This window comes from Garra rufa, chromosome 10 (genome assembly GCF_049309525.1).
Source record: "Garra rufa chromosome 10, GarRuf1.0, whole genome shotgun sequence".
Lineage (NCBI taxonomy): Eukaryota > Metazoa > Chordata > Actinopteri > Cypriniformes > Cyprinidae > Garra > Garra rufa.
Window position 1 is genome coordinate 44,993,754 of NC_133370.1, and position 24,765 is coordinate 45,018,518.

Below are 24,765 nucleotides of genomic sequence, written 5' to 3' on the forward strand. Positions count from 1 at the left end.
AGAAACGAATACCTTTTTGGTTTTGATTTTGGAGTGAAATCTAATCCAGGTATTATCTGTTTTTTTTTTGTTTTTTTTGTGAGATCTACCCTTTAGATTCACAGATGGAATTTTTTAAAGTTGGGACAAAATGAAACGACTTTGGCATATATTTTATTATATATTGTATTCAAATCTCTATATTAATATTTATTTTTAATAATACTCATAATAATAATTTTAATATAAGAAATATATTAGATTTTCACAATTTCATAATTTTTCCATCCCAATACAGGAAAAACATCACAACTTTACAGCATCTGGAATTTAAACATTATTCGTGCTAAAAAAGTACTCACGCTTGCTCAAGCTCTCGTTAGTAACAGTGTTTTGTGTGGTGAATGTTGGCGTGTTTATCATATTGTAGCAACTATCAGTTACTGATCTGGGTAAACTGATTCTGTGCTGCACTAAACCAATTTAGAGGCTAAATCGGCCCCTGTGCATTTCTGCTCAGCGATCAGAGAAGATGCATGTACACAAACAACAGCATCCGTTCTGTTTGACTCGTCACCTGCATTGCTTTTAACGGGATTGGAATCGATAGCTAATCCGTTTCCTCCGTCTCAATACGGGGCCGGCGTGAGAGGCGCACATGTGTCCGAGCGAGCAAATCTGCTTACGGATCCTGCTGTTTGTATGGAATGATCGAGGACAGTGTTTGAAGTCAAGGGCGTCTGAGTTTGACCGTCCCAGCAGCTGCGCATTCCCGTTAGGAGGGAAGGGTGCGATGCATGCTGGGACGCACTGAATGCTCTGGTGTGTGATATCATCCGTCTCTGAGCTTCAGTGCCATGTAGTCAGGTGTGAAATTGGAGCTTCTGTTTTGGAAACACAATGTCCTGGGAATACAGATCCAAACAGCAAATACCAGCAATATCTGAGCTTTCTGTTCAGGTTCATTGTCTAAAATATTGGTACCAAAGGAATGTAGGTTGGTGAATGTCACAGACAATAATTCTGACTACATGATCAAAGGTTTGATTTGTGTTTGCAGTACAGCACTTACAATAGAAGTCAAAAGGACAAGGCTTTGTTAAACATTAAAACACGTTTTCTGAAGTACTTTTAAGGTCAAGTCACATTTACTTAGTGCTTTAAACTTTACAGTTTGTTTAAAAGCAGCTTTATGGTAATTAACAGTATTGATGTTGCAGACATTCTTTAGTTTTGAAACAAATGAAACTGAAAATAAAGAAATTAAAACTAACATAGGTAACACTTCACAATAAGGTGTCATTTGTTAATAGTAGTTAATGTATTAACTAACAAAGAACAAAGGAGTTATTACAGTGTTTATTAATGTTAGTAAATGTTCGTTGTTTGTTAGTTCAGTGCATTAACTAATGTTAACAAACAACTTTTGATTTCAATAATGCATTAATAAATGTTGAGATTAATATATTATAATATATATTTAATAACCAATAAATGATGTAGAAGTACTGTTCATTCTTAGTTCATGTATTCACCCAACTATTAGTATTGTAATTTTACAGTGGTGCTGTAAAATAAAGTGATTATTATTGTTATTTTTTTAATATGCGATGTTTTATTTTAAAGTGAAATAGTATTTTTGCTGTAGTAATATTTCCTGTTTTCCTTAATATTTTAACTTTATTTATTAATACTACTTCTGATAATAATTATTATTATTATTAATGTTATTATTACTATTATTATTTAAAAGGTACAGCAAACCTGGAGCTTTTTCAATAGCATTTGTAATATTTTTGCAATAGTATTTCCTATTGTCTGTTTTCTTTTAATTTAATTTAATAATGCTAATACTACTACTACTACTAATAATAATAATAATTATTATTATTATTATTGTTATTATTATTTTAAAAGTGGAGCAAACCTAGAGCTTTTTTTCAATAACATTTTAAATGTAATATTTTTGTATAAATAATAGTACTATTGTCTATTTTCTTTAATATTTTTATTTAATTTAGTAATAATAATAATAATAATAATATAATTATAATTATATATTATTTAAAAAGTACAGTAAACCTAGAGCTTTTTTCAATTACATTTTTAAATGTAATATTTTTTACAATAGTATAATTTTCTATTTTCTTTATTAGTTTTATTTAATTTAGTAATAATAATAATAATAATAATAATAATAATAATAATAATAATAATAATTATTATTATTATTATTATTATCATTATTTAAAAAGTACAGCAAACCTAGAGCTTTTTTTAGTAGCATGTAATATTTTAGCAATAGTAATATTTCCTATTTTCTGTAATATTTTTATTTATTAAAAATAAATATGACATTATTATTATTATTATTTAAAATGTACAGCAAACCTGGATCTTTTTAATAGCATTTCAATAGTAATATTTTTAGAATAGTATTATTTTCTATTTTCTTTAATATTTTCATTTATTAATAATAAATATGACATTATTATCATTATTATTATTATTATTATTATTATTATTATTATTATTTAAAATGTACAGCAAACCTGGAGATTTTTTAATTGTAATATTTTTACAATAGTATTATTTCCTATTATCTTAATTTTTTTTCATTTATCAATAATAAATATAGCATTATTATTATTTAAATGTACAAATGTACAGCAAACCTGGAGCAGCTTTTTTAATAGCATTTTAATTGTAGTATTTTTGCAATAGTATTATTTCCTATTGTCTTTAATATTTTCATTTATTAATAATAAATATGACATTACTATTATTATTATTTAAATTTACTGCAAACCTGGAGCTTTTTAAAAAGCATTTTTAATTGCAATATTTTTACAATAGTATCATTTCCTACTGTCTTTAAAATTTTCATTTATTATTATTATTATTATTATTATTATGTAAAAAGTACAGCAAACCTGGAGCTTTTTAATACAATTTTTAAATCTAATATTTTTGCAATAGTAATATTTCCTATTGTCTTTAATATTTTAATGTATTATTAATAATAACAATAATAATAATTATATTATTATGTTGATACATAATTGCAAATTTTTTTTTTTGCCAAATTGCGAAGCCCTACAAAAAAAGTAGAATAAAAAAAATGTAATTGCAGCCACTATTTATTTTATGCAGCCCAGTATTTTGGCCATAGTGTCAGTATATGTTGAAAATAAGATATCTGGAAACTGAGATATTTGCTAAAAGATAAAAGCATTTATTTCTCTGTAGAAATATTACTGAAAGTCAATAGATTGTCATTGGTAAGCGCTGTGCCAGATTGGTCTCTCACTGTCTGGCATTTTGAAAGGTGGGATTTACATGTCTATAAAAAACTTTGCCACATTGAGAGTGCGGGCAGTGACTGCAGACAGACTTGGTCTAGAGAGTGCATATTTAATGACGGATCTGAAATTACATCGCACACATGTAGCTCTGCGTGTCGTCTGTTCTGTGAGAAAGCTGGCTTTAGCGGAGCGCTGAAAGACAACACGAGAGCCCTTTGACACAGATTCTCTCCGCAGTGACTCTGGAGGAGTCAGACACTTCCAGCAGAGTCATGATGAGGCCATAAAAAACTACAGATAAGACCAGTTCATCCACTGTAAATACATCATGCATCAGCTGAATTTTGTAAAGGTATACCTGCTGTATATGAAGGCTGATCTTCAAAGAGAACACTCATATTTCAAATAATTTTGAGTAAATAGTTTGTGTACAAATTATAATATGATTAAATAAAAGTTTTTTTATTAAATAAAAAATGGTTATTTTATGCTGATCAAGGCTGTATTTATTTGATAAAAATACAGTAAAAACACTAATATTGTAAAATATTACTATTTTTAAAAAAATAATAACTTTTTCTATGTGAATACAGTTGAGGTCAAAAGTTTACATACACCTTGCAGAATCTGCAAAATGTTATTTATTTGACAAAAATAAAAGGGATCATACAAAATGCATGTTATTTTTTATTTAGTACTGACCTGAATAAGATATTTCACATTAAAGTCGTTTACATAAAGTCCACAAGACAAAATAATAGTTGATATAAAAATGACCCTGTTCAAAAGTTTACATACACTTGATTCTTAATACTGTGTTGTTACCTGAATGATCCACAGCTGTGTTTTTTGTTTAGTGATAGTTGTTTATGAGTCCCTTGTTTGTCCTGAACAGTTAAACTGCTCGCTGTTCTTCAGAAAAATCCTTCAGGTCCCGCAAATTCTTTGGTTTTCCAACATTTTTGTGTATTTGAACCCTTTCCGACAATGACTGTATGATTTTGAGATCCATGTTTCCACACTGAGGACAACTGAGGGACTCATATGCAACTATTACAGAAGGTTTAAACACTCACTGATGCTTCAGAAGGAAAAACCATGCATTGAGAGCCGGGGGGTGAAAACTTTTGAACAGAATGAAGATGTGTACTTTGTATCATATTTTTTTTAATTCTTAGTTCACACAGTCATAACACATACGGTCAGCAATGTATCATGAAGGTGCCAATAGATCCACCATGAATGTTATATATTATTTTTTGACTGATGTGAGTTTTTAAGTGCAAAAACAACATGTGCCATTGAACCCATATTAGCCAAGTGTAAGCGCTAATGTAGAAGTTGGAGGCAAGCTTATGTCCAGCAGGGGAAATGATGTCATCTCAGAGCACGGGTGGGATGTGGCTAGTGCCAGACTTCAGACTGACTTTGGCTTTAGACCTGAGAAATACATTGAGCATATCCAACTCTAACCCTGTTCACCACTTAACTCTCCAATTCCACATAACTGACAATTATGAAGTACTTATTCATAGTTATGCAAAATATGGCATAGAAAAATCACACTGAAACAGTGTTGTTTTTGACAACCATCTTAGATTTAGTCTTAGTCTTAGTCTTTTGGACTAAAATGCTTCTTAGTTTTAGTCAAATTTTAGTCACTTCTATATGTGATAGTTTTAGTCCAATTTTAGTCGACGAAAAGTCAAAAAGGTTTTAGTCTAGTTTTAGTCGACGAAAAGTCAAAAAGGTTTTAGTCTAGTTTTAGTCAAAAAAAGGGAAAAAAGTAGTCTTTTAACAAATTAATGTAGGTCAGTAAGTATTTTACTGTTGGGTAGTGTCACTTATAAGTTCTGAAAATAGCAGATCTATAGTTCAACACAATGTGAGCTTCCGGATCGACTATTTTCACCAATAATTACAATAATGAAGAAATGTTTTAGAACATAAAAGACAAAAAAAGGATGGAATGCTAAAACGGCTTGCCATACTAGTATAGCAAAGAGTATTTAATGCTAAAACGGCTTGCCATAGCGTCAGATACTTTTTAAGTTTTAATTGGCATGCACAATAAGCGGAAATGTCATGCATTTTAAACGTCTGACGGACCACCCACTAACATTTTCGTCTATTCTCGTCTCGTCAACGAAAACTCACACACGTCTCGTCATGTTTTAGTCATCAACGAGCCATTTTTATCTCGTCATCGTCTCGTTATCGTCATGGAAAAAAGTGGCGAAATGATTTCGTCATCGTCATCGTTGACGAAAACAACACTGCACTGAAATTCTTAGGAATCTCACAAACAATTACAAAGAATCAGCGAGTAATACACTGAACTAAATCTGAATATTTTGAAAGTGTAAAGAATGAAATATTAGTTTCTTGCAAAACATACTTTAAAAGGTTTTATTTACAACTTCGAAAAATTACTTATTTTGAATTGTGCTATACAGTGTTGGGAGTAACGCAAGTTATGTAATCAGATTACTTTTTTAAGTAACTAGTGAAGTAACGCATTACTTTTTAATTTACAAGAAATGTCTACATTTATTTTTTAAATAAGCAGCGCCAGTTACTTTTTCCCATTTATTGATTGAAAGCTCTCCTGTCCCCATGTTGAGAAAAATTGGGAGTAAGATGTTACTTTAGTTCTAGAATAAATGTGAACATGCATTAATTCATCTCACTCACTAAAAAAACTGATTCAGTCTGTTTTCCTCAAAATGAATAAAAACAGTGAAATGCAACTTAGAATATGTATATAATTAAATATAAAAAGTATAAAAAAAATTATTTAATCCCATTTTAATCCAAAAACAGTAAAATGTTGAAATATTTTTACTATTTAAATTAATTAATTATTAAGTTTTCTATTTCAGTATATTTTAAAACGTTATTTATTCCTGTGATTTCAAAGCTGAATTTTTTAGCATAATTAATCCAGTCTTCAGCGTTACATGATTCTTCAGAAATCGTTCTAATACGCTGATTTGCTGCTCGAAAAACATTTATTACTAAGTAGAATTTTTTCAGGTTTCTTTGATGAATAGAAAGTTCAGAAAAACAGCATTTATCTGAAACTGGAATCTTTTATAACATATAAATGTCTTTAACATTGTTACATTCATGTCTATGTACTTGGTTTCTCCTTTTGTCTCCCCCTGCCATCCTGTGATCATTGGATTTGCCCTCGTTTGCTCATTATCTCCGTCACCTGTGTTTTATGATTAGTTTGCCTTTATAAGTCTGTCTCTTTGCAGTTCCCTGTCGGTCTTTAAATGTTCATGTCGGCGTGTGTGGAAGTTCTTCGTGTTCCTGCCTGTTCCAATCAGAAGATTCTATTAAATATCTTGTTCTTAAAGTGTTTCGTCTCGTCCGTCCAGCACACATATCATAACAAACATCACTTTTGATCATTTTAAAACATCCTTGCTAAATCAAAATATTAATTTCAATCATTTCTTTCCCAAATTCTTTTGAATGGTGTAGTGTTACAAAAGCTTTTTATTTCAAATAAATGCTGATGTTTAGATCCCTCTATTGTCAAATAATCCTGAAAAAAAATACTGATAGTCATAATAAAAAAAAATTCTTGAGTAGCAAATCAGCATATTAGAATGATTTCTAGAGGATCATGTGACACTGAAGACAGAAATAAATATGTGACCCTGAACCACAAAACCAGTCTTAAGTCGCTGGGGTATATTTGTAGCAATAGCCAAAAATACATTGCATGGGTCAGAATGTTAGATTTTTTCTGTTATGCCAAAGATCATTAGGAAATTAAGTAAAGATCATGTTCCATGAAGATTTTTTGTAAAATTCAAATTGTAAATATATCAAAATGTAATTTTTGATTAGTAATATGCATTGTTAAGAACCTAATTTGGACAACCTTTAAGGTGATTTTCTCAGTATTTTGATTTTTTTGCACCCTCAGACTCCTGGTTTTTAAATAGATGTATCTCGGCCAAATATTGTCCTATCCTAACAAACCATACATCAATAGAAAGCTTATTTATTGAGCTTTTGTATCATGTATACATCTCAGTTTTGTAAAATTTAACCTTATGACTGGTTTTGTGGTCCAGGGTCACATATATTAAATATAATATATATTTAAAATACATTCAAATAGAACAGCTATTTTAAACTTCTGACTGGTATTGTATTTGTATTGTTATATATTCTACTAATATATTTTGTACTCTCAGTCAGCTTTGAGTAGACTAGTTTGATCATTTAGAGAATCATTTCAATCAGGATCTGCATCACTTTAAATATAGAGTACAGTACATTCCTAAGCATGAATGTTAGTTTGCATAATAAAAGCACAAAGGCATTTGCACACAAGAACAAAGCACAGTATTTTATTTCCAATCCAATTTCATTCCTACTGTTCATTATTAGTGGCTTAAGAGACCTCTGTGGTGTGATACGGATTGCCATACAACCGCTGTACTACCATGGTACTTAATGGTGCTTTTGTTAGTTGAGTTAGATTCCTGTAACAGTTTCCCTCTTTGTACTATTTATGAGCACTTAAGCTAGTATTAACACACAGTTCCACAGTTTTGACTGAATGTTCCTCTGGCTAAATTAAGCTGTTCTGTGTGTCCGGCAGTGAGCTCATTAGAGCACCAGATGGAGGCCAGATCTCCCTGGATTGGTTTGACAATGATGACAGCGCGTCCCACCCGGACCAGTCCACGCGCCCCACTGTGCTGCTGCTCCCGGGACTGACGGGCACAAGCCGCGAATCCTACATTCTGCATATGGTACAGCAAAGTCGGGACCTGGGCTTCAGGTGAGCAGCCTGGTTCACAGCCTTTAATTTAGAAAAGGGTCATAAGGAATCACAATGTACTTGTTCTCTTGACTTGTTATACAATGGAAGCATACTGTGACGTCGTTCACACATTACAGGTGAGCAAAGTCCAGTCCAGACATAGTGAAAAATAGTAGCACAATGAGTGTTGCCAGGTCTACTAACAAAACTAGCCCAATGGCCAAACAAAAATAGCCCAAAATTATGCCACTCTCATACTTAAAATGTGACCCTGGACCACAAAACCAGTCATAAGGGTCTTTTTTTTTTTTTTTTAATTGAGATTTATACATCATCTGAAAGCTGAATAAATAAGCTTTCCATTGATGTATGGTTTGTTAAGAGGAAATATGCACTCTTAAAAAAAATAAAAGTGCTTTAAAAGGTTCTTCACAGCGATGCCATAAAAGAACCATTTTTGGTTCCACAAAGAACCATTCAGTCAAAGGTTATTTAAAGAACCATCTCTTTCTTACCTTTTTATAACCTGAAGAAGGTTCTTTATGGAACCATTTAGACAAAAAGTTTATTCTATGGCATCATGAAGCACCTTTATTTTTATTTTATATTAAGAAAATCGCCTTTAAAGTTGTCCAAATGAAGTTCTCAGCCATGCATATTACTAATAAAAAAATAAGTGATTTGATATATTTATGGTAGAAAATTGACTGAATATCTTCATGTAACATGATCTTTACTTAATATCTTAATGAAAAGACAAATCAATAATTTTGACCCATGCAATGTATTTTTGGCTATTGCTACAAATATACCTGTGCTCATACACAGTTTCAGAATTCAAAAATCACTACAACAGAAGTAATCATAAACAGAGTCTGTTTTAATAAAGGCAAAGGTTCCTCACAAAACATTGGTAGAATATAAAATGGGTAAAATATTTCAATATAAGCATTTCAGTCATATACAATTTGTGCAATATATCACACCAAAAAAAAAAAAATGGTTGAAAAATGAAAAATCATCATTTTCTCACTTTGAATTTGAGTTTGGAAAGATTCTTTCTTCTGTATAACACAAAAGTAGATACTTTGAAGAATGTTGGTAACCAAACAGTTGATGGTAGCCATTGGCTTCCATGGTATTTTTTTTTTCCATACAACGGAAGGCAGTGGCTACTGGCAACTGTTTGCTTGCCAACATTATTCTTTTGTGCACAACAGAAGAAAGACACTCAAACAAGTTTTCATTTTTTGGGGGGGCTATCCCTTTAAAAGTAGCCTAATCTGCGGGAAAACCGCCAACTTGGCAACCGTAAGTACATCTTTCCTCCACAAGTCAGACTGGTATCACTCAAACCAGTCTTTCATGACAAACAGTGTGGAATAAGTTATGTGCTGAATGTTTGCAAACCTATTTCTAAATTTAAAATGACGAGTTTCTGATTGTCAAAAACGGAATAATTCGGGGAAAATAAAATAGCTGTCAAATTCAACTTTTATGGTACTTTTATGGTATTATCCTTTTTTATGAATTGCACATAATTTTTGTGCATTTTCAGTTCTTTGCATTTGAGTCATCCCATCACAATTTCTCAGTTTTATTAATGCACAACTGCGTTCTCCTTCACCATCTACTGCACCTGTAGTGCACTTCGAAAAGAAAAATAATTTCCATTTGCTGTGCATATTTTGTACCGCAAGATTCAGAAAGGCTTGCTTTTGTAAGCTTTATGCCACACCTGCGGCAGAACATGTGTAGGTGTGGGGTAGATCAATGCATTATGCATGCTTACAATAACCATGTAACATCTTTGTCAGATTCCACTTCTGAAGCTGCCACTTCATGTAGACAGAAAGAGAGTGAGAGAGAGTCAACAAACAGCTGAGCTCTGAATTAAAGCCTTCAGGGATGCAGAGACGGGCACTTTCTCTCCTTTTGGGCATCTGTCAGGAGCTCATTCTTGTAAGTCTCCAGAGGCGTGAGGCCGTGGGACTACAGCAGCTCACTCAGCATCTTTCTTTTGGCCTGTTCTCTGCTTAATGAATTGCAGCTTTGACCAGCTTTGCAGCTTAGCTAAGAGCAACTTTCCATGCCGCAGCAGAAAACGGCCCACCAGCCGCTAGAGCTACAATTACACATAAGCAGTGACGTATGTTAGTCTCAAAGTTTCAAGGAGTCATTTGTGGCTGACTAATGGATGTTGGGATTTCTGCTGTTAAGACGTTAAAAACTTTATTTTTAATTCCAAAAAGCAAAGTTTAAAGGATTAGTTCACTTCCAGAACAAATAATTACAGATAATGTACTCACCCCCTTGTCATCCAAGATGTTCATGTCTTTCTTCCTTCAGTCGTAAAGAAATTTTTTTTTTGGAGCAAAACATTTGAGGATTTCTCTCCATATAGTGGACTTCAATGGTGCCCCTGACTTTGAACTTCCAAAATGCAGTTTTAATGTTTAAAGTTTCTAAATTATCTCAGCCGAGGAAGAAGGGTCTTATCAAGCGAAATGGTCAGTTGTTTAAAAAAAAAAAAAAATGATATACTTTTTAACCTCAAATGCTCATCTTGTCTAGCTCTGTGTGAACTGTGTGTATTCCGGTTCAAGTCATTTAATGTATGTTGAAAAACTTCCATCTCATTTTCTCCTGCCTTTGCTGCAGAAGTACCGACTAAGTGTTTACAAAGTGAACATCCAAAGAAGGTTAACTCCCATTACCAAAAAAAGATAAAACAGTATTGTAGATTTTAAAGTTGGAGGAGAAAATGAGATGGAAGTTTTTCAACATACTCTAACTGTCTTGAACCAGAATACACAGATTTCACGCAGTATATAAATTGTACTTTTTTTTTTCTTTAAATAACTGATTGTTTTGCTAAATAAGACACTTCTTCCTCGGCTGGGATCGTTTAGAGTCCTTTGAAGCTGCATTTAAGCTGCATTTTTGGAAGTTCAAACTCGGGGGCACCATAGAAGTCCATTATATGGAGAGAAATCCTGAAATGTTTTCCTCAAAAAACATAATTTCTTTGTGACTGAAGAAAGAAAGACATGCACATCTTGGATGACAAGGGGCGAGTACATTATCTGTAAAGATTTTGCTCTGGAAGTGAACTAATCCTTTAAGGTTTTTGAGGAAAACATTCCAGGATTTTTTCCATATAATGGACTTCATTGGGGATCAGCGGGTTGTCGGTCCAAATTGCAGTTTCAATGCAGCTTCAAAGAGCTCTACACAATCCCAGCTGAGAAATAAGGGCCTTATCTAGCGAAACAATAAGTCATTTTCTGACTTATTGTTGACTTATTTTATGAAAAATAAAGAAATAAATAATTTATTGAGTTACTTAAAAACAAACATTAACTGAAAATAAAATATAATATAAAAAAGCAGAACTTTATTATATTTCAGCTATAATTGCCAATGCATTTTTATTTTGTAAAATTTAAAATACTAAAATAATGAAAACTAAGTTTAAACCTAATTAATAAAATAGCCAAAAACATAAAATTACTAAAACTTTAACTAAAATTAAAGGGATAATTCACCTGAAAATTAAAGTTCTGACATTCACTCTTCCTTAAATTGCTCCAAATCTGTATAGATTTAGTATTTCTTTTAGTTGAAATTGGTAACCAAACAGTGGATGGTCGCCATTGATTTCCACAGTATAAAAATAATACTGTTTGGTGCCCATAATTCTTCAAAAATATCTTTTTTTTTTGTTTTGAAAGAAAAAAATACATGTTTGGAATAAACGGTGAGAAACGATGACAACTTTTTAAGCTGAAAATATAAAATTACAATTTAATTCAAAATATTAACAAAAACTGTAATAGCATTTCAGTGACACAAAAATAAAACTCATGCTATTAAAAAGCACACTCAACCTTGATATCTTGATAAATATCTACTAATAGTATATTGTTTAATGCAAAAATCTTTCTTAAGTGTTGTCTTCTAATCAAGAACAGAAAGACAGCACATTGCTAAGGTGCTCTCAAAACATGTGTTAACATGGGTTTAACCATTTCTGTTTTTGTCAGGTAGTCAGAAACATTAAAACCTGAAATACATGCACCTAAATGTGCACTCTTAAAAATAAAGTTTGCAAAAGAGTGTTTTTGCATTGAACCTTTCAGTGAATAGGCCTAGTTCTTAATTTTTGTAACTTTTTTCCACTATAAAGAACCTTTTCTGCATTTCAAAGGTTGCATGGATGTTAAAGGCTCTTCATGGGACCATCAATTCCAATAAAGAAACTTTATTTATTTAGTGTGGGCAACAAGTACACATTGTACTTTCTGAATACAAAGCAGGAAGCAATTAAACAAGGAAGATAAAGAATACTCTTTGAATACAGTACTTAATGGTACTTTAATACTGTGGAAGTCAATGGAAACCAGAAAGTGTTTGGCTACCTATATTTTTCAAAATATCTACTTTTGTGTTCAACAGAAGAAAGATACTCATACAGGTTTGGAATAATGTGAGGGTGAGTAAATAATGACAGAGTTTTCATTTTTTGGGTGAACTGTGCCTTTAAATGAACGAAAGTTCTGAAATGAGTGATATAAAAATGTTTATGATAAATAAGAGCGGAAAAGCTCTTAGAAGTAGTCAGTAGTCTGGCCCTAGGAATGTAGTTTGACGGCACAGGGTTACATGTTTTATCAGATAACTCTGGTCTTGCTCTTATCAACCACATACATGAACTGTGTGCGATAAACAGGCAGCAAAACGGGGGGTTAATGCCTTCTTCAAAGCTCCCATGTGCTAGAAAATGATAGCGTTTGAGTTCCAAACACTAATGCACATTAACAACTCATATCATTTGATCAAAGACATGCCTTTGAGGTTCAGAATTATTTAATGACGCAAACACTGTCACTGTGTGTGAATACTGAAGATGTGAAGGCTATTGCTATTATTCATACTTGAACAAACTGATTCCTTGGCACATAACTTTTGCAACAGATTTGTGATCTAATCAGGCAGCTTGTTTAGGATTGGTGTGTTGCTACATTTCCAAGTGATCCGATTTTCACCTAGCAACCTTGTAACAATGTGTACAAACCACTATTGAGACTCAGGGCATGAACTGACAGAAACTGAAGTTGACCCAGCAGCATGACCAGACCTCCGAACAAACTGACCCAATGGAAATGTTGTGGTAGACTGAAGGTCGACAGAACTAGAAAAAACAAACAAACCTGCTTTCAAACATCACACAGCTTTTCTCTCAGGAGCAGTCAAACAAGGCTGGCACAGGAAAATGATAACAGTTAAAGGAAAACACTCACAATAAATGATTTCAGAGAACGTGACACTAGTTTTTAGGTGTGTTTATCATTACAGGGCAAAAATGTTTTAGATTGAATTTGGTTATGAAAAACCTGGAAATATCAGAGCTTACACAGCTCGAAAAGTAATAGGAAATTATTAAAATATTAAAAGTTGTAAATATGCAATTTTATAGAACTTTATTGACTCTGATCTGATGAATTAATTATTAGTTTACTTTGCCATCCAAGATTTTTCTTCCTTCAGTTGTAAAGAAATTATGTTTCTTGAGAAAAACATTTTAGGAATTATCTCCATATACACTCTTAAAAATAAAGGTGCTTTTAAAGGTTCTTCGCAGCGATGCCATAGAAGAACCATTTTTGGTTCCACCAAGAACCATTCAGTCAAAGGTTCTTTAAAGAACCATCTCTTTCTTTTCTTTTTATAATCTGAAGAATCTTCTTTGGCCACAAAGAACCTTTTGTGAAACAGAAAGGTTATTCAGATATCAAAGGTTCTTTATGCCACCATTTGGGCAAAAAAGGTTCTTCTATGGCATCGTGAAGCACCTTTGTTTTTAAGAGTGTAGTGGACTTCAATGGTGCCCCCAAGTTTGAACTTCCAAAATTCTGTGTAAATGCAGCTTCAAAGGGGTCTAAATGATCCCAGCCGAGGAAGAAGGGTCTTATCTAGTGAAACGATCTGTCATTTTCCCAACAAATTGACAATTTATATACTTTTTAACCTCAAATGCTCGTCTTGTCTTGTCTCTGCGTTGCGCATTCATAGTCTATGTAATCCGGGGAAATACAATTAGGGTATCAGGAAAAACTCCCATCTTGTTTTCGTCTTCAGCTTCGCCCAACATCGCTGTTTTACCTTTTTTTTTTTTGTAAAGGGCAATAGATCTTCTTTGCATGTTCATTTTGTAAACACTGGGTCAGGAGGACATCTGCAGCGATGTAGGATGATTTTAAAGTTGAGAAAGAAAAGACAAGACAAGAATTTGAGGTTAGAAATTACATAAATAGTGAGTTTGTTTTGAAAATGACCAATCATTTCGCTAGATACCTTTGCTGGGATCATTTAGAGTCCTTTGAAGCTGCATTTAAACTGCATTTTGGAGGTTCAAACTCGGGGGCACCATAGAAGTCCACTATATGGAGAGAAATCCTGACATGTTTTTTCTCAAGAAATTTAATTTCTCATAGACTAAGGAAAGAAAGATATCAACATCTTGGATAACAACGGGGTGAGTAAATTATCTGTACATTTTTGTTCTGAAAGTGAACTACTCTTTTAATATAAGTACATTAATATATTTTCCATGTGTCTTTTTAATGTGATTATCTCAGGTTTAAATGCTTGTGTATGGAACTACTTACATTTTTACATTTATTCATTCATGTTCTAGCCTTAGAACACATCAACCAATCAGAATCCTCTCTTGTGTTTTTCAGATGTGTGGTGTTCAATAACAGGGGTGTATCGGGTGAAAAGTTATTGGTAAGGTTCATCTTTTTATCTCCTCTGTGTTCTGTTTAATAAAAAGTTGCCAGCTTTCCTTTCCTTTTCAAACTAGTTCAAAGTGACCAAAGTTGTTACGTTAAGTTTTGGCACAGGTGACGCACGCTTCTGTCGGCATGAATATTACCAAATATATCTATGGAGCTTGAGTCATTCAAATAAAGTTATGTAATGTCTGTTGTTCAAACAACCCTTGTATACAAGAGCCTGTCGATAGATGCTTTCCTCTGACTCATGAACTTTGTTGGAATTCAGATGATATTATTTATTTGTCATCACAGGAGGCATCAAAACTCTGTAGTAGTACTTCATGTCTAAGAGCTAGTAATATGTTTGAACAACTTAAAATTTGTCCCATTTTATGTGTGTGTGTGTGTGTGTATATATATATATATATATATATATATATATATATAGTCGTTTGTATATATATATATATATATATATATATATATATATATATATATATATATATTGAGAATGACACAAATATTAGTTTTCACAAAGTTTGCTGCTAATCTGCTTTTAGATCTTTGTTTCAGTTGTTTCTGTGATGTACTGAAATAATATTACAAGCACTTCATACGTTTCAAAGGCTTTTATCGACAATTACATGACATTTATGCAAAGAGTCAGTATTTGCAGTGTTGGCCCTTCTTTTTCAGGACCTCTGCAATTCGACTGGGCATGCTCTCAAACAACTTCTGTGCCAAATCCTGACTGATAGCAACCCATTCTTTCATAATCACTTCTTGGAGTTTGTCAGAATTAGTGGGTTTTTTGTTTGTCCACCCGGCTCTTGAGGATTGACCACAAGTTCTCAATGGGATTAAGATCTGGGGAGTTTCCAGGCCATGGACCCAAAATGTCAACGTTTTGGTCACAGAGCCACTTAGTTATCACTTTTGCCTTATGGCACGGTGCTCCATCGTGCTGGGAAATGCATTGTTCTTCACCAAACTGTTGTTGGGTTGTTGGAAGAAGTTGCTGTTGGAGGGTGTTTTGTTACCATTATTTATTCATGGCTGTGTTTTTGGGCAAAATTGTGAGTGAGCCCACTCCCTTGGATGAGGAGCAACCCCACACATGAATGGTCTCAGGATGCTTAACTGTTGGCATGACACAGGACTGATGGTAGCATTCACCTTTTCTTCTCCGGACAAGCCTTTTTCCAGATGCCCCAAACAATCGGAAAGATCTTCATCTGAGAATAGGACTTTGCCCCAGTCCTCAGCAGTCCATTCGCCATACTTTTTGCAGAAGATCAATCTGTCCCTGATGTTTTTTTTTTTGGAGAGAAGTGGCTTCTTTGCTGCCCTTCTTGACACCAGGCCATCTTCCAAAAGTCTTGGCCTCACTGTGCGTGCAGATGCACTCACACCTGCCTGCTGCCATTCCTGAGCAAGCTCTGCACTGGTGGCACTCCGATCCCGCAGCTGAATCCTCTTTAGGAGACGATCCTGGCGCTTGCTGGACTTTCTTGGACGCCCTGAAGCCTTCTTACCAAGAATTGAACCTCTTTCCTTGAAGTTCTTGATGATCCTATAAATTGTTAATTTAGGTGCAATCTTAGTAGCCACAATATCCTTGCCTGTGAAGCCATTTTTGTGCAACGCAATGATGGCTGCACACGTTTCTTTGCAGGTCACCATGATTAACAATGGAAGAACAATGATTTCAAGCATCACCCTCCTTTTAACATGTCAAGTCTGCCATTCTAACCCAATCAGCCTGACATAATTATCTCGTGCCTTGTGCTCGTCAACATTCTCACCTGAGTTAACAAGACCATTACTGAAATGATCTCAGCAGGTCCTTTAATGACAGCAATGGAATGCAGTGGAAAGTTTTTTTTCGGCATTAAGTTAATTTTCATGGCAAAGAAGGACTATGCAATTCATCTGATCACTCTTCATAACATTCTGGAGTATATGCAAATTGCTATTATAAAAAAAATAAAAAAAAGATATTTTATGTTTTTAGAGAAGTCTGTTCTGTTCATCAAGCCTGCATTTATTTGATCCAAAATACAACAAAAACCGTAGTATTGTGACTGTTTTTTTTTGTATTTAAAATAACTGCTTTCTATTTGAATATATTGTATAATGTAATTTATTCCTGTGATGCAAAGCTGAATTTTCAGCATCATTACTCCAGTCTTCAGTCTCACATGATCCTTCAGAAATCATTCTAATATGCTGATGTGCTGTTCTTTTGAACTTTTTATTCATCAAAGAAACCTGAAAAAAAATCTACTCAGCTGTTTTTAACATAGTAATAACAATACATGGTTTTGAACAGCAAATCAGAATATTATAATGATTTCTGAAGGATTATGTGACTGGAGTAATGATGCTAAAAATTTAGCTTTGAAATCACATGAATAAATTACATTTTAAAATATATTCAAATAGAAAACTGTTATTTTAAATAGTAAAAATATTTCAACGTTTTACTGTTTTTGCTGTACTTTGGATCAAATAAATGCAGGCTTGGTGAGCAGAAGAGACTTTTTAAAAAAAAACATTAAAAATCGTACTGTCTAAAAACTTCTGACTGGTAGTGTATTTTTGTGTAAATAAGTTCAGACCACTCATTTGCGTACCGACATGGTTATGCAAACTGATATCTATGCAAACTGAAAGCATAAATCTAGGCTATCCTCTGCTGTTCTAATTAACAAGCTTGATCCTTATGCTCAATGGTTAGTGGACAAGTTCAAATGAGGTTTTAAGATCCCCTGAGTATAAATACAGATCTCTGGTGTGAGTTTGTCTGTGGTTATAGATATGAGCTCTCTCCCTCTTATGACTATATATCCTTTGCTCACTGGGCTCTAGACACCGAGGACGTACTGTGCAGCGAACACTGAGGATCTGGAAGTTGTCATTGAACATGTCCAGCGGACCATTGACAAAGCTCCGCTCATGGCGGCTGGGGTTTCTATGGGCGGGTGAGTTTAACACACACACACATAAATGGGTCTATCCTGCCCTTAAATGGGAATTCATCTGCTGTGATCTTACATACCAGGACACTCTAGCCCTGTTTTTTTTCCACTGATCTGAACTATGTAGTGCCTTTAATTAAATAGAGAATGAAATATTCCACCATTGAAAAGTTTGGGGTCTCTTCTGCTCATTTATTTGTACAGTAAAACAGCAATATTGTAAAATATTTTTTCTATTTGAGTATATTTTAATATGTAATTTATTTCTGTGATGCAAAGCTGAATTTTCAGCATCATTACTTCAGTCTTTAATGTCACATGATCCTTCAGAAATCATTCTAATATGCTGATTTGCTGCTGAAGAAACAGTTGTAATCAATGCTGAAAACAGTTAGGATTTTTGTGGAAACGGTGATTGACCTGTTGAGAAACACAGACAAAATCGTGGAATCCAGTCATAAAAATTAAATTCACAGTGTAATGAGAACTGAAATCAAAAGAAGGGCTGTACAAATAATCAAATTGTGATTAGTGTGATTGTTAAACTGTGAAAAGGCTGCTATTGAAATATGAAGTCTGTACATATCTCTGTGAATGAGCTTTGTTTAAGTAGTTCACTTCCAGAACAAAAATTTATAGATAATTTACTCACCCCCTTGTCATCCAAGATGTTCATGTCTTTCTTTCTTCAGTCGTAAAGAAATAGTTTTTTGAGGAAAACGTTTTAGGATTTCTCCACATACAATGGACTTCTATGGTGCCCCCGAGTTTGAACTTTCAAAATGCAGTTTAAATGCAGCTTCAAAGGGCTATAAATGATCCCAGTCGAGGAAGAAGGATCTTATCTAGCGAAACAATTGGTTATTTTCTAAAAAAAAAAAAAAAAAATACAATTTATATACTTTTTAACCTCAAATACTCATCTTCTCTAGCTCTGCGTGAACTCTATTTCTGGTTCAAGACAGTTGGGGTATGTCAAAAAACTCCCATCTCACTTTCTCCTCCAACTTCAAAATCATCCTACATCGCTACAGAAGTACCAACCAAGTGTTTACAAAGTGAACATGCAAAGAAGATCAAACACCCTTTACACAAAAAGGTAAAACAGCGATGTAGGATTATTTTGAAGTTGGAGGAGAAAATAAAATGGTCTTGAATGTCTTGAACCTGAATACACAGAAAAAGTATATAAATTGTATTTTTTTTAAATAAATATCTGATTGTTTTGCTAGATAAGACCCTTCTTCCTCGGCTGGGATTGTTTAGAGCCCTTTGAAGCTGCATTTAAACTGCATTTTAGAAGTTCAAACTCGCGGGCACCATAGAAGTCTACCATATGGAGAGAAATCCTGAAATGCTTCCTTCAAAAAACATACTTTCTTTACGACTGAAGAAAGAAAGACATGAACATCTTGGATGACAAGGCGGTAAGTAAATAATCTGTGATTTTTCATTCTGGAAGTGAACTTCTCCTTTAATACTTCACCTATACACAACTAAAACATTGCTGTTTCCATAAAAAGCATGATTTATTAATGTTCATTCCTTACTTGTATTATAAAGTGTTCCCAATTGATGCTTTGTTCATGCATTTATGTGATGAAGATCCTCCACCGCGTCATTTCACTCTAAATTTATACCTCTTTCTCTGTAAAAGCTGAGTCGGCAGCACTGCGGTCTTATCCGCTTCGTCTTGCAGAAAGAAAAGGGTCAGCTTCACACGACTTACATACAAAAATCTAGCAGCCATATATATGCGTGTGTGTGTTCCTGTATATGTTAGATCCTATGTGTTGTAGCTGCTGTGCTGATATCATATCAGTGAATTACATATCTTGACACCCTGCAGGATGATGCTGGCCAACTACCTGGGACGGAAGGGCTCTGAGGTGCGTCTGAAGGGAGTGGTGGTTTTCTCGGCTGGCTGGGATGTGTTTGAGTGCACGGCTTCACTGGAAAAGCCCCTGGACCGCTTCCTCTTCAACTCCTACCTCACCAGCTGCCTGCAGGCATCCGTGGACCGGTCAGTGGGGTCAGAGGGAGATAAACCCGGCTTAATTCACCACGGTCTAGTGTGTGCGTGTAGTGCCGTCGCAGAGGACGTTGTCCTCGGCTGCCCCCCTTTTTTGGGTCTGATCTCCTTCTGAGTGTTACCAAATGTGCCAAATAAGATTAAACTGAATTTGTTATGTGTTTTGCTGAAGCACATTGAGTTTTAGAACAGGATGTTAAAATTAAATGCTTTGCACATGTGGGGCTTATTCTACTTTAATTAAATCTTAATCAGCTTATCAGCACCTTACAAAAAATGCTATGGTGGTACCATGGTACAGTTATGTTTTAATTTATAGCATGATGCTACTGAATAGCTATGCATGAAATAGAATACTAGTGTACTACTCTTGCTTTTTCTGTAGTATGCAGTATGCTGTGTACAGTAATGCACATTTTCCATGTGCATATGTGACCCTGGACCACAATACCGGCCAATTATAAATCAAATAAGAGTCCAAATTATACATTTTTCATTTATGCCAAAAATCATTAGGATATTAAGTAAAGATCTTGTTCCATGAAGATATTTAGCAAATTTCCTTCCGTTAATATATCAAAACTTAATTTTTGATTAGTAATATGCATTGCTAAACACTTCATCTAGATAACTGTAATGGTGATTTTCTCAATATTTAGATTTTTTTGCAGATTCTAGATTTTCAAATAGTTGGCCAAACATTGTCCTATCCTTGCAAACCATACATCAATGGAAAGCTTACTTAGGCAGATATTTCAGATGATATATATCTCAGGTTTCAAAAATGTACCCTTATGACTGGTTTTGTGATCCAGGGTCACAAATAACAACCGAATGACCTTCTATGTTCACAATAAAGCACCTACACTGGGTTTTAACAAACAGAATTAATATCAACGACAAATTTGACGTCTTTCATTTTTAATTTGATTGGGCTTTTACACCAAATTAAATTCTAAAAGTAATCCACAGCCTCATTCTCACGGCACCCATTCACTACAGAAGATCCAATGGTGAGCATGTGCAATGCTAAATTTCTTGGATGGCCTAAGGATGCAAATTTTCATATTTCTTTCATTATAAAACACCACTGTTATGAATACAGTTATGAATGCTTCATTAAATTGAGATTATCCCAAACCTTATTGTGACATTTCCCTTTTCTTTTTGCAGTCACCGAAACATTCTTGAAAAGAAATATGACATAGACCATGTGATGAAGGTGAGTCAATCATTCTGACTTATAATATTGTGTCACATTTGTCATTTATTGTTAATGTAATAACAGTATTATTGCTTGTATTCCACAGGCTAAAACAATCCGAGAGTTCGATGAACGTTTTACATCCATCATGTTCGGCTATCCATCCAATGATGACTACTATCTAGACGCGAGCCCCATTCACAAGATCAAGTCTGTGCAGGTGCCAATGCTATGCCTCAATGCAGCGGACGATGTCTTTTCTCCAAATCATGGTGAGTCGGACAGATTTCTTAGGGTTGCGTGAAAGATTGCGGCCTTATTTATAAGAAAATGTGACATTTACAGGGGACATCAGATGCAAAATGTATTTTTGCATGGTGCTTGCATATACAATTGTGGTCAAAAGTTTACATCCCCCTTTTTAGAATCTGCAAAATGTTAATTATTTTACAAAATGCATGTTATTGTTTATTTAGTACTGACCCGAATAAGATATTTCAAATACAAGATCTTTACACGTAGTCCACAAGAGAAAATAATAGTTGAATTTATAAAAATAACCCCGTTCAAAAGTTTACAACCACTTGATTCTTAATACTGTCTTGTTACCTGATTGATCCACAGCTGTTTTTTATTTATTTTTTCATACTGAGAACAACTCAGGGACTCATTTGCAACTATTACAGAAGATTCAAACATGCATTAAGAGTCGGAGGTGAAAACTTTTGAACATAATGAAGATGTGTACAGTTTTCTTATTTTGTCTATATAGCATATTATTTCATTTAGTCTTGCTCTCCAGAGGCTACAAAAGATACTTACATGCTCCCCAGAAGAAAAAATAAGTTAAATTTACCCTGATCTTCAATTCAAAAAGTTTTCACCCCCAGCTCTTAACGCATGGTTTTCTTTCTGGGGCATCAGTGAGCGCTTGAACCTTCTGTAATAGTTGGTCTCTCAGTTGTCCTCAGTGTGAAAAGATGGATTTCAAAATCTTACAGTCATTGGAAAGGGTTCAAAAGCACAAAAATGTGGAAAAACCAAAGAATTTGTGGGACCTGAATGATTTTTCTGAAGGACAGCAGGCAGTTTGACTGTTCAGGACAAACTCATGACTCATGAACAACTATCACTAAAAAAAAAAAACAGCTGTGGATCATTCAGAATCAAGTGTATGTAAACTTTTATTATTTTCTCTTGTGGACTATATGAAAACATCTTTTATGTGAAATATCTTATTCAGGTCAGTACTACATAAACAATAACATGCACTTTGTATAATCCCTCTTATTTTGGTCAAATAATTAACATTTTGCAGATTCTGAAAGGGGGGTGTAAACTTTTGACCTCAACTGTAAATATGTCTTAGCAGTGTGTGTACACAAACACCAGATAATGGTGAAAATCAATTCACTTCTTTTTTTAAATCCTGAAGAGTCTCAATTATCAAGCGGTTTTGATTTTCTGAGCAATATGATGTCATACTGCTCAAGCCCCGCCCACAGCCGCTGACAGACTGTCCTGTTTTAGCATATTTCCACCTTCGGCCAACTGGCTGTCCGCCATTTTCTCCATGCTCTAGCAGCTGTAGCAACAACCGTGTCTTGCAAGCAATGTAGGTGTTTTGTAGTTGGATGTAAATGTGAAAATAAGAGTCTTGATTTTTTCCCGACGCAGTGGATTAGTTTTGTTTTTGATGGTAACGTGCCACTAAATATAAAAAAACTGAAGAGAGGGGCGGAGTTAGCAATAGCTCATTATCATTTAAAGAGTCATGCACTGAAACGGGTCACTGTCAACACAGCTGTTTTTGACAGGGTAAAAAGGGTCTTGTTTTATATGACCATTGAGGAATTTAAACCTAAAACATTTCACAAAGACCCTAAAGATCATACCAACTTGTGGAAAATTGGTATCCGATGTTCCCTTTAAGTTTAGGCCTACGTGAAAGAAACTTTAGTTTGGCCCAGGCGGTTGAAAAGGTCCTAACTTCATCCCATCCATGTCAAACTAATATGGTCTTGCTTCTTCAGCCATTCCAGTGGAGGCGGTGAAGCAGAATCCCAACGTGGCCCTGCTCATCACCTGTCATGGCGGCCATATTGGCTTCCTGGAGGGTCTGTGGCCACGGCAGAGCACCTACATGGACCGCGTTTTTCACCAGTTCACCAAGGCAGTGTTTGAGGAAGGCAGCAGTCTAGATGATCTCTACTGACCCTCTCTCTCCATTCCCTCTATAGCCATGAGCAAAAAAAAATCCCTAAACAGTTCCGTAATGAAGGGCACAGGTTCACTTGAGGGCCACGATTGTTTTTTTTTTTGTCTGTTCATTTATTTATTTCTTAATTTTAGTAGTTTTAAGCACTTCTCTTTTATTTACATTCATGGAACAGAAATCCTTGCACATGTTCCATGGGTTCATATGTCCATCCATTGGTGCACTTATTTGTTTGTTAATTACATGTCTGTGTATGAGTCTCTTAATCATGTATTTCTAAATGAAATTTAACTAACATCCACTTGGACCATTGACTCACTCATTAGGTGATAATTACATGAATCCACATCAATGTGAGAGTAAAAAACCATGTCCATAAAAAAAGGTTTGCCTGTTTAAACCTATTGGGACAATGTCACAAAAAAATGTCCAGGTTCACCACTAAATCAAAATTTAAAATTTACGAAAATTATACCTACTTTTTCTTTGTGAAATAAGGGTCTTTATTTTGTCCTGGATTAGTTTTGTTTTTGATGCATCAACGAATACACAAAAAAAAAAAAAATTAAAAATTGAGGAGAGGGGTGGAGTCTGCTGCAGCTCAATATCATTTAAAGAGCCATGCACAGAAACAGGTTGCTATGAACAGAGCTGTTTTGGACAAGGTAAAAAGGGTGTTGTTTTACACGCCCATTGAGGAATTTTAACCCAAATATGTTGCAGACATTTTATGAAGACCCTAAAGATTAATACCAACTTGCGAAAAAAATGCCATCTGATTTCCCCTTTAAGTTTAGGGCTGAAGTAAAAGAGAGTTTAGTTTGACCCAGGCAAATTCTTATAACAATTAAGTAGATTTCCCTCATCCTTTTTAGACATAATGCTTTATTAAATACTCATGAATTTATTCCAAATAGTACCATGATATATAATTATAATAGTACTAATGCAAAACTTTTTTCACTCATGAACTCAGTGAGATCAGTGAGGTCTAGTTCCAAAAGGAAATACAAAACCTGTGCTAATTGAAAGAAAAAGATACTAAATATATAAGAAACTAAGGATTTTTAACACAGCACGTGAGTTCATTGTCATGAAAAAAATGCAAAAAGGTCCATTTCTTTAAACACCTGGACATGTTTTTATGACTTTGTCAAATTGCACTACTGTAGAAATGATTGTAGCAAAAAAATGTTGCAAGTCTAAAAAAGTAAGACTGATAATGACCGATAATGACTGATAATTTCACTGATAATGCAGTGAAATCACATTAATGTATTGGTTACCATCTTTAGCAATTTCCAGGCTGTATTGGTTCAGTCCCTTACAGTGTTAAGAAAGGAGGATTTAGATATTATTGTCTTTGCAGTATCAATTGAAGTATTTAAAGCCAGTAGAGAGATTTTCCAATTGTTCACTAACTTGATGTTTAAGTGTCTTAAATGTCTGTAGCTTTGTAGCCCTCAGGGACT

General features: G+C 34.1%; 1 protein-coding gene across 1 annotated transcript in view; it reads left to right on the top strand.

Annotated features, from left to right (window-relative positions):
- The window catches only part of abhd3 (abhydrolase domain containing 3, phospholipase), a 31,864-nt gene extending 7,995 nt beyond the window's left edge, over positions 1 to 23,869 (top strand). Inside the window, exons 3-9 of the mRNA XM_073849014.1 lie at positions 7,912 to 8,094; positions 14,823 to 14,868; positions 17,730 to 17,842; positions 19,689 to 19,862; positions 21,045 to 21,093; positions 21,182 to 21,347; positions 23,109 to 23,869. Coding sequence (XP_073705115.1) covers positions 7,912 to 8,094; positions 14,823 to 14,868; positions 17,730 to 17,842; positions 19,689 to 19,862; positions 21,045 to 21,093; positions 21,182 to 21,347; positions 23,109 to 23,290 — 913 coding nt within the window. The 3' untranslated portion in view covers positions 23,291 to 23,869. The remainder of the gene's footprint in view (positions 1 to 7,911; positions 8,095 to 14,822; positions 14,869 to 17,729; positions 17,843 to 19,688; positions 19,863 to 21,044; positions 21,094 to 21,181; positions 21,348 to 23,108) is intronic.
- The last annotated feature ends 896 nt before the right edge of the window (positions 23,870 to 24,765 follow it).